This window comes from Dipodomys ordii, unplaced genomic scaffold (genome assembly GCF_000151885.1).
Source record: "Dipodomys ordii isolate 6190 unplaced genomic scaffold, Dord_2.0 Scaffold196, whole genome shotgun sequence".
In the NCBI taxonomy this organism is placed as follows: Eukaryota; Metazoa; Chordata; class Mammalia; order Rodentia; family Heteromyidae; genus Dipodomys; species Dipodomys ordii.
The window spans coordinates 1,498,346-1,509,483 of NW_012267412.1; the positions used below are offsets into that span (position 1 = coordinate 1,498,346).

The 11,138-nt window shown below is 39.4% G+C and overlaps 1 protein-coding gene across 1 annotated transcript in view; it reads left to right on the top strand.

Moving 5' to 3' along the window:
- Dnajb11 (DnaJ (Hsp40) homolog, subfamily B, member 11) overlaps positions 1-8,892 on the top strand; it is an 18,839-nt gene extending 9,947 nt beyond the window's left edge. Inside the window, exons 4-10 of the mRNA XM_013034768.1 lie at positions 364-496; positions 3,145-3,287; positions 4,271-4,353; positions 4,942-4,999; positions 6,807-6,918; positions 7,346-7,505; positions 8,444-8,892. Of these exons, the coding sequence (XP_012890222.1) occupies positions 364-496; positions 3,145-3,287; positions 4,271-4,353; positions 4,942-4,999; positions 6,807-6,918; positions 7,346-7,505; positions 8,444-8,508 (754 nt within the window). The 3' untranslated portion in view covers positions 8,509-8,892. The remainder of the gene's footprint in view (positions 1-363; positions 497-3,144; positions 3,288-4,270; positions 4,354-4,941; positions 5,000-6,806; positions 6,919-7,345; positions 7,506-8,443) is intronic.
- Positions 8,893-11,138: the final 2,246 nt, after the last annotated feature.

Genomic DNA, 11,138 nt, shown 5'->3' on the forward strand with positions numbered 1-11,138 from the left:
CGACTGACAAAAAAAAAAAAATATCTTTCAAGCCAGGTACATGTGACTCACACCTGTAAGCCTATTACTCAGGAGGCTGAGATCTGAGGATTGCGGTTTGAAGCCAGCCTGGCAGAAAAGTCTCTTACCTCCAGTCACAGAAAAAAAAAGCCAGAAATTTTGCTGTGATTCAAATGGTAGAGTGCTAGCCTTGAGCCAAAGGAGCTCAAGGACAGCACCCAAGCCCCAGGACTGGCAAAAAAATAAAATGTCTTTCAGTTTTGCACAATTTGTTGATAGGAAACAGTATTTTATTAATGAAGTAATATCAGAACTAAATAATTGTGAGATATAAACTCAATTATTTTCCTGATGAATTTGTAGCTTCTTTGGAGATTTTGGTTTCATGTTTGGAGGAACTCCGCGTCAGCAAGACAGAAATATTCCAAGAGGAAGTGATATTATTGTAGATCTAGAAGTTACTTTGGAAGAAGTGTATGCAGGAAATTTTGTGGAAGTAAGTTCATATTGATTTTCAGAACTTATACTTTTGACTAAAAATTAAATGTTTGTAGTATTTCTTTTCTATCTTTCAGAGGAAGTGCAGGAGTGGCTACTATATAGAATTGAATTAATTGTAGTCTTTCCCCTGCCTCCTGTCAGACATGACTTTTACCTGAATTTATATATATATATTTTTTTACCGTTTTGTTCATTTTATTGCATATATGTGAATACCTGAATGTTATTTATCTGTATTGTTTTTGAGTTTGTGAAAATAGTGTATTATTTATTATCTCTTTGGACTTGTTTTTGTCATTCACTATTGGTAGTAATAATTCTGCTAGATAAAATTTTCATTGTGATTGTTATTCATCAGAGGGCATTCAGATTTACTTTGGATTTTTATAAAAATTCCAGTCTTGCCCCATAAACATTCTTGTATCTATTGTCAGTATACATGAGCAAGAGTATCTCTTGAATGGATATACTTATGAGTAGAATTTTTTGGAATATGAACCAGTGTTTGTGTTTTACAAGATAATACTATATTGTTTTTTATATTGATTGTACTAACACTTCTTCCAATCATTTATTAGACTAGATTTGCTACTTATATGGTTTGTGGGATTCTTAAACTTCTCAATGTGTGCTCATAAGATAGATACAAAATGTTATTTTCTTGTAGTCTGTGTTTCTTACCAGTTAAGCATCTTTTCATTTTTATTGGCTGTATTTGTTTCCTCTTAATGAATATCCATTCATGTCTTTTGTCCTTATTGAATTTCTGTCTGTTTTTTTGGGGGGGCGGGTCCGGTCATGGGGCCTGGGCACTGTCCCTCAGCTCTTCAGCTCAAGGCTAGCACTCTACCCACTTGAGCCACAGCGCCACTTCCGGCTTTTTCCTTTTTGCTTATGTGGTGCTGAGGAATCGTACCCAGGGCCTCAGGCATGCAAGGCAAGCGCTCTACCACTGAGCTACCTTCCCAGCCCCTTCTTACTGAATTTCTAAGAATACTTATAATTCTTGTTGAAAATAATACAAACATATCTTGACTTTTCACTGTATGTAAAATGTATTTCAATAAACAGAAATATTAGCTTTTTTTCTTTTAATACTGGAGTTTGAACTCAGTGCCTTGTATTTGCTGGGTAGGCATCCTACCACTTGAGCCACATCCCTGCACTTTTAGCCATTATTTTTCAGAGGCCCTCCGTCTCTGCTTGGTCTGGGTTACAATCCTCCTATTTTTATGTTTCATACTGCAGGGCTGGAATGACTGGTACATGACACCTTACCCAGTTTTTACTGGTTGAGATTGGGCTGTAATCTTCCTGATCTAGTAGTTAGGATTATAGGTATGTGTAAGCCACAGTACCCAGCTAGAAGTATGTTTTAATGTTACCAAATCTATGTTATTTACAGCTTTTGTGTCTTATTTAATAAATTCTGCTGTAAGATGAGAAAACTAGTGGATATGTTGTAATAAAAATGTCAACTATTTTAAGGTGAAATTATTCATTCATTTTTTTTTGGGGGGGGGTCCGGTCGTGGGGCCTGAACTCTGGGCCTGGGTGCTGTCCCTCGGCTCTTCAGCTCAAGGCTAGCGCTCTACCACTTGAGCCACAGTGCCACTTCCGGCTTTTTTTTTTCTGCTTATGTGGTGCTGAGGAATTGAATGCAGGGCCTCATACATGCAAGGCAAGCGCTGTACCACTGAGCCACCTTCCCAGACCAGAAATTCATTCTTGAATGGACTTTATTGCTAGACTGCCTACTTTTGAAACTTCTCTGCCAGGATTATCTGTCATTATTATCATCATAAACTATTCATTTTACCTAATCTTTATGTACTGCTGCTACTTCAACTGTAAAAAGCTATAAGACCTACTTCATAAGGTTGTGTGGATTACACAAATATGTAAATATATGTAAATGTATAAAGTTGTTTAGAGCATTGCTTGGCAGGTAGTAAGTAGTAGAAAGTATTTGCTCTAATTGCAGTATTATTATTGCTGCAATTTATTCTGTTGGCCTGGGCTTTCATTTATTGGAAGGCTGTAAGGAACTTTTCCCCAATCATTTGTGTTGTTCTGCTACATAAACTTGTTTTTCTACAAGTCAAAAACAGGAATCCATTTCTTCATACATACTGATTTCACATACTTAGTGGAATCAAATGTTTGATTGCAATCAGCTACAAAGTGATGCTCATTGTGACTGCCTATATATAAAAGTGTTGAATGGCGGTATCCCTGGAAAGTAGTCTCAGACTGAGTTGCCTAAAACAGGAGACATTTTCCTTAGATAAATCATGGGATTAGATGGCAACCACACAGCAGATTTTGAATACCCATTTTTGAATACGCATTTGTTAAGGGATAGTAATTCCAAGAACTATTTTAACTCAGTAGCACTTAGTTGTAGGTTGGAAATGCTGATAGCACATGATTTTTTCATTTCTCATCCTCTTTTCACTTTGCCAACTTTGGAATTGGACTCACTGAAGTTTGTGATTGCTTCATTCCTGATTGTGGAATGATTTGTATTCTTCAAAGCATCATGTCTGCTTCAGGTTTTCCTAAGAAACAGCTTTCCAGAGGGCAAGTGTGCAAAGCCCTAATTGGTTGAGGACACTAACAGCTGTTTTATGCACTTCTTAGGTAGTTAGAAACAAGCCTGTGGCCAGGCAGGCTCCTGGAAAACGGAAATGTAACTGTCGGCAGGAGATGCGGACCACACAGCTAGGCCCAGGGCGCTTCCAAATGACCCAGGAAGTGGTCTGCGATGAGTGCCCTAATGTTAAGTAAGTAAAAGCCAGCCCCTTGAGGATCTACCAAGAAACACTGAATGTCTCATTTGTCTAACACAATTCTAGTCCCTCTTCCCACCCACTTAGCTCTTCCCCACCATGGTCTTAAGGAAAGAGCAAAAGCATGAACATTTTAAGTTTTTTTCCTAAAGTAGTCCTTAATAAAAATTCTCCTTTTATGTTTCTAAACTGACTATCAGTACCTTTTATCTCTGAATGTAACTAACAAAAGTTAAGGTTTTTTTCTTTTTCCTTAGACTATTTCAGCAATCTTACATGGCTATTTTTGGGTTTTTTTGGCCAGTCCTGAGGCTTGAACTTTGGGCCTGGGTACTGTTCTAAGCTCCTTTTGCTCAAGGCTAGCACTCTACCACTTGAGCCATGGCGCCATTTACAGCTTTTTCTGTGATTCAATTGTAGATTAGAGTCTCACAGACTTTCCTGCCTGGGCTGGCTTTGAACTATGATCCTCAGATCTCAGCCTGAGTAGCTGACTCAATCCTGAGTAGCTAGAATTATAGGCATGAGCCAGGGGCACCTGGCTGATCATACATGTTTTTATGTCTTTATGTTTCGGTGTACAGAAGATATGAACAACTCAAATTGCCTTGCCAAATCAAAGCATTCCATAGTCTTCTAAGAAAAAAACTCAGATAAAATAAAACTTTTTACCTAGGGTATAATTTGGTTTTTTGTTTGTTTTCTTAAACTGATCTTAAACTCAAGGCCTCAAACTCACTCAGTCTTCTTGCTCACAGGTGGTGCTCTACCACTGGAGCTACACTTCCAGCCCAGCTTTTTGGTGGTTAATTGGTGGAGTCTCACAGACTTTTTTTTTTTTTTTTGAGTCTCACAGACTTTTGCACAGTCTGGCTTCAAACAATAATCCTCCAAATCTCAGCCTCTTATGCAGCTAGGACTATAGGTGTCTGGCTTAGTTTTTATTAAATTTTTTTCTTTAATTCTCTTTGTTTTAGACTGGTGAATGAAGAACGAACGTTGGAAGTAGAAATAGAACCTGGAGTGAGAGATGGCATGGAGTATCCCTTTATTGGAGAAGGTGAAATATTGATGGTTTTGTTATCGTAGCTCTGTTTTCTGCTTGCTCCTCTCATATTTTAAAGACCACATAATAAATTAGTAATTTCTAAAACCCTTTAGCCTAAAACCCTTTTAGAGTACAGAAAGCCTTTATGAACAGTATGGTTAATCACCTGGTTCATTAGGATTGCTGTTCATCTTTTTAATATCATGGCCAAAAGTATAAAGTAGCATAAGTTTTACCAAAATTTAGGATATTAGGACCTTTCACTCAGCAATGAAAACATTTAACTCTACTTAAGGGCACTATAAAAATGTTCTCAGACCTCACCTTTTGACTTAAATCTAAATCTAAAAGAAAATAAACATTAAGACTTGAGATTCTTGAAATCAGTGAAGCATTCTTTGTCTGAGAAGTAGGTCACATTTTTAATTGTTGTATCTGGAGCACAGGTTATCTTTGCTAATAATCTGAAACTTGATAAAAGCAGACAGGGACTCTGCCCTTACAAACAGACTTAACAGTGTCTGGTTTTAAAAGAATTATCTCAACTGAAGAGTATATTTAACTGATGTGGCTTCATATTCTATAATGTTACCTGATCAGGTGAGCCTCACGTGGACGGAGAGCCTGGAGACTTACGGTTTCGAATCAAGGTGGTCAAGTAAGTAAGCAAATTTTAGAGGCAGTCTCCTTAGCCCTGCTTTTCAGATGAGTCAGAGTATAGAGATAATGCAGCCAGCATGAATCCTGAATCCTTTTCCCCTGTTTTCATGTGCTTAATGTCATAAGCTATTATTTTTTAACTCGGCAACAATATTGAGAGTTTGAGTTTCTAGCATTGAGCCCCAGTTATTTATTTCTTAGGACTTGGGAATTCAAAATATTAGAAGGAGAGAATCAGTAAGTGAAAGGAGCTGGGAAAGAGGGGCAATTGCAATTTTAGCTAATTAATGGCAGTTTTCAGGTACAGTGTTTCCATTTATAGGCTTCCCATTGGCATTCAGGTGCTGCTCAGAGGTAACTTTGCCCTGGGATCAGTTGTCTTATTTGTTATTTTCTCCAGTTAGAAACCAGTGGCACTTCTGTATTTAAGGAATCACTGAAACTAGATCATGGAATAGTAGAGCATTGAAGGCATGGCTCAGGTGGTAGAGCTTCATCCAGTGAGCAAAAGCATCAGATACTAAGTTTGAGAAGTGGACTTTGTCTAGGACTTGCCTCTCATTGTACTCTCTATGCTCTATGATCTTCTCCCCATCATAGATATAGATAGATAGATAGAGCTATTTTCAGATGTATCTATTTCTATATATGTATCTTTACCAGGGAAAAGGTATGCATAGACATATATATGTATGTACACACATATACATACACATATAAGTACATGGGAAGATTTTATTACTGGATTTCTGCATATGTTTACAATGTATTCCTGTCAATCTCACCATCTCTTTCACTCTCCCTGCCTCTTTATCCCCTCCTCAAAACAGTTTTAAAGTTCTTTTTTTTGGGGGGGGGGTCTGGTCATGGGGCCTGAACTCTGGGCTTGGGCGCTTTCCCTCAGCTCTTCAGCTCAAGGCTAGCGCTCTACCACTTGAGCCACAGCACCACTTCCGGCTTTTTTCTTTTTGTTTATGTGGTGCTTTGGAATCGAACCCAGGGCCTCAAGCATGCAAGGCAAGCACTCTACCACTGAGCCACCTTCCCAGCCCACAGTTTTAAAGTTCTGTTTTCATAGTTGTAGATAACTTATTTAGACCGTATTCAACTTCCTTCATCCTCCTTGTTAGCCCACCTTGCTCCCCAGCTTTTCTTACTATGTCTCCTCATCACTTCCCTGAGAAGCTAGAACATGTTCTGGTCCCCAAGTAACCTAGTATCTCCTTAAGGCCTTGTCTGCCAAGATTTGCTCTCATGGGGCTGGGATTGTTGGCTCTTTCCACAGAGGAGGGTCGGAGCCCTGTGCATAAAGCTGTGCCTTGCCCTGTCCTTGTGCAGTGCTCCCGTTTGCGGGGGGTGGGGGGGGAGCGGGGGAGGAGGATTATTAAGACATACACAAGTTTATGGTCTCATTTAATGCTATACACTATATCTTGTCTTATAAATGCTTATTGTATAAGCAAGTGTGTGTGTGTGTGTGTGTGTTGCTGTTGTTTTGGAACTCAGGGCCTGGGTGCTGTCCCTTAGCTTTTTTAAGGTTAGTACTCTACCACTTGAGCCACACCTCCACTTGAGCCACACCTCCACTTCCAGCTGTTTGCTGTTTTATTGAAAATAAGAGGTCCACAGGCTTTTCTGCTTGGGCTGGCATTAAACCTCCATCATCAGATCTCGATCTTCTGAGTGGTCAGGATACCAGTGCCCAGCTTGGTATTTATGGATTTCCAGGGTTTTTTTCCTAATAACTTTGAACTCTTCCTGAAGAAAAATGGAAGTTACTAATTTATACTTTGTTCTGTTTTTAGACACCGAATATTTGAAAGGAGAGGAGATGATTTGTACACAAATGTGACAATCTCACTAGTTGAGTCTCTGGTTGGCTTTGAGATGGATATTACGCATTTGGATGGTCACAAGGTAAACAAACCAATTTTCCTCCTTTGAAAAGCCTTCATGTGAGTGGTTTCAGATGATTTCTGCCTCTGGAATCCTTTAGAACCAGCAGGACTCCTTTCCTCACCTCCTTCTGCCTTTTTTCCTCACTCTGAAGCAGCCTGCAGTCACACCGCACTGTGTCAGCTATGCAGAGCTGATCACACAGCCTTTTACAATCTTGTTCTGTTTCCATTGGCAAAGATTGCTTTTTAGAAATGTGTTTGGTTTTTACTTGTATTTTCTAAAATCTCTTCTTTCTTTGATTCTGATACTAATGCTGTTTCCCTTACCCTTCACCTTCTCTTCTTTGCTGTGCTCCAGCCTTGGTGTCATGTACCAGTGCACACTAGAAGCTGAGGTGGACTCAGCTTTCATTTCTTCTCTAGCACTTTTCTCTTTTACTTTTCAGGTTCATATTTCCCGGGATAAGATTACCAGGCCAGGGGCCAAGCTATGGAAGAAAGGAGAAGGGCTCCCCAATTTTGACAACAACAACATCAAGGGCTCTTTAATAATCACTTTTGATGTGGATTTTCCAAAAGAACAGTTGACAGAGGAGGCAAGAGAAGGTATGGGGTGTTGTGAGAAGAGAGCATGCATGTGTCTGTATTTGTATTGTGTGTGAGTGCAAAATGGCAGTTAAAAACAGATCCCCTCCATTGACACCAAACACCAAGCACTAGGAGAACCCAGCAATAGGAACAGATTGTCTTTCTCTGTAAGGGCAGTAATAAAAATCCTGCTGTCCTGTGTTCAAAAAAGGCTAGGCAAGGGCTGGGAAGGTGGCTCAGTGGTAGAGCGCTTGCCTTGCATGCCTGAGGCCCTGGGTTCGATTCCTCAGCACCACATAAGCAAAAAGAAAAAAGCCGGAAGTGGCGCTGTGGCTCAAGTGGTAGAGCGGTAGCCTTGAGCTGAAGAGCTGAGGGACAGTACCCAGGCCCAGAGTTCAGGCCCTACGACCGGACCCAAAAAAAAAAAAAAAAGGCTAGGCAAGTGGGTCTTTGAAACCTAGGGAGCAATGATTGTATGGAGTAAAATGAATGAGCTGGACTGCACTGTAAAGAGAAAAATGAGTTATTTAATAGATTAGAGGCTTTGAGGTAGATATCTATGATGATTGGTTGAGAAGAGTTAACCTTTGGAAGTTTTATGTAAAAGCAAGGAAAATGGTAAAAGGGGTAAACAACTGAAAAGAGACCAAAGAAGGAATAACAAAAAGGCTTAGCTGAAACTTTTTCTTTCCCTTTTGATTATCTCTTCTTATTCTCTAGGCTCCAGGGGGTATGGGGTGTGAGAGTCAGATAGCAAGAGATAAAAAATCACCTAGATGCATTTGTGCATGTGTGGAGGTAATATGTGATGGTGTGGAGCTCCACAGTTAAGTTATTTTTAAGTCAGAGCTGTGGTGGTCAGAAGGCCTTCCGTTGGCCTCCTGGTGAAACACGCTCCTTAGGACATCTAGGGAGTTCATCATTTGGTTAATGTCATCATTTGTTCATTCTTTCAGGTATCAGACAGCTACTGAAGCAAGGACCCGTGCAGAAGGTGTACAATGGACTGCAAGGATATTGAGTGAATAAAATTGGACTTTGTTGAAAATAAGTGAATCGGCGATATTTATTATCTGCAGGGGTTTTTGTGTGTTTTTGTTTTTATTTTCAATATGCAAGTTTGGCTTAATTTCTTTTTTCCTGATGTTTGTCATGACATAAGTAAGAAGGCTTAAGCATGTGTCCATTCAGACAAGAACGACCAGCAAAAGGTTACCTAATACCTCTCCCCTTGGGGATAAAATGTCTGGTGCTGCTGCCTGATTTTCAAGAATGAAAGCTTCAAGAAGACTTGAGGAGCAAACAAAATAACTTAAATGGTTGCAGTTAATTGTTAGCTATTTCATTCAAAATGCCAACTGGAGAAGTCTGTTTTGAAATACATCTTGTTTTGTTTTTTTTCTTATTCTTGACTCCTGTTTCTTTCCTCCTGTTAGTTGGGCTATTCTCGTCCCATCCAGCAAGGTAGACAGCATATGAAATAATGAAAAACCCACTGCCTGGGGCCCACTAAACACATGTGATGTCTTCTAGCAAAGCACTAGAAGACATGGAATAGATATAGAAGACATAGAATAGAGATGGGGCATATGAGTGAAAATTGCACAAAGATCTAATTGTCCTTGAGAAAGAAATATTTATTCTCTTTTTCCTTGGAACAATAAATTGTCTGATAGAAATGTAGCTGTTTAGAAAGCAGGGTAATCTCAGTTGCCCTCATAATTAGAAAGTCTGGAGTTTATTTTAGGAACTAGGATTACCACTGGCTCTAGGCAATGAATTTTAAAAGAATTGCAAATTAATGCTGGTTGCTGGTGGCTCATGCCTGTTATCCCAGCTACTCAGGAGGCTGAGATCTGAGGATCACGGTTCAAAGCCAGCCTGGGCAGGAAAGTCTGTGAGACTCTTATCTCCAATGAACCACTCAGAAAAGTGGAAGTGGTGCAGTGTCTCAAGTGGTAGAGCACTAGCCTTGAGCTGAAGAGCTCAGGGATGGCGCCCAAGCCCAGAGTTCAAGCCCCACAACCGACAAAAAAAAAAAAAAAGAATTGCAAATTATATTTGCTTCTTCCAATGGCACTCAGTTCAGATGGTGTGTGACTAGAAAATACTTGTTTTTTGATTCTCTTTTTTTTTTTTACAATATGTAGTCACTTCACAGAACTTTTGCTTCTCAAGTACATTGGACTTCTTGATTCAGCTAGTAGATAATTATTGTTGGGATGTATATAGAGCTAGGGAGGTCCCTAGCATGCATCACTGCCTTTTTCTACAGCCCAGGAATCAAATGAAACTGGAAATTTATACGCAAGTTTAGGGGGCCTTCTGTACATTTTTCATTACAATTGCCTGTTGCAGGGCATACTTTAAAAATGATCACCAACATGTCCCTTCTATATCTTAGTCCAGCAGAACTCTTGATAATTATACTTGCTAATCTTTTTTTTTTTTTTGGCCAGGGTGTATGCAAGCAGGGTGTATGACACCAAAAGCTAGAATGACTAGTCTCAGGGGAAAAGATCCTTCTACTTAATGCTTTCCCTGAAAGAAGAATGTTGATGGAACTTTATCTTTCCTTTTTAATCCATGTCTAGAGTGTCATGATTTAAATAGTTTAGACTACCCTTTCATCATTTGACTCTAAGCGTCTATTTCCTTTAAGTACTTTTTACGTGAGGCATGTTGTAGTTGGAGAGATTTGTATCATGGTTCCATAGACCTTCTTACAAAGAAGAACATAAAAGGTTGTAAGAAGTTTCTAGCTTCAAGTAGAACTTGCACTGCAAATTCCAAGTAAAGATCAGTGAAAACTTGTCCATTGTGTAAAAAAGTTGTTTTTTTTTTTTTGTTGGTCATGAGGCCTGAACTCTGGGCCTAGGCACTGCCTCCTAGTTCTTTAGCTCAAGACTAGTGCTCTACCACTTGAGCCATGGCACCACTTCTGTTTTTTTCTGCTTATGAGGTGCTGAGGAATCGAACCAAGAGCCTCATGCATGCAAGGCAAACACTCTACCACTGAGCTACCTTCCCAGCCCTAAAAAAAAAAAGTCCTTTTTTGAGTGGCTTTATGAGTGAGGTTCAGTTCCAAGTGCTTCATACAGATAAACCCTTAATTGGATGAGGGACACTGGGGAAGTATCTGGAAATAGTCCCACATAGTAGCCACATGGGGCTAGTTGAGTTTTGAAGAGGTACTATGAAGTATAAAATATGCATTCAATTTTGAAAATTTACTGTAAAGATGTAAAAATACCTTAATTCTGGGGCTAGAGGTATGGTTCAAGTGGTAGAGTGCTAGCCTAGCAACTAGGAGAGACCCTGAAATTAATCCCCAGTACCACACATATACACTCAAAAATCTTAATTTTTAAAGCAATTTAAATTGTATTGACCTCAATTTTTAATATTGACTACATGTTAAGTAAATTCACTCAAGGATTTTTTAAAATTTTACTTTTAATTAATGTACCTCCTAAAAGCAGTAGGTTGGTTCACATATTTTTGTTGATAGTGGTGATTTAGAATCGCACCTGGGCTACCCAAGTAAGTCCTCCATGCAGGAGACCTCTGGTCTGTGGAGATGAAGTGCTTCACAATCACCTCTTAAAGAGGACCAGGTGGTCCCATCCATTCCACTCTTGGGATTTTCCA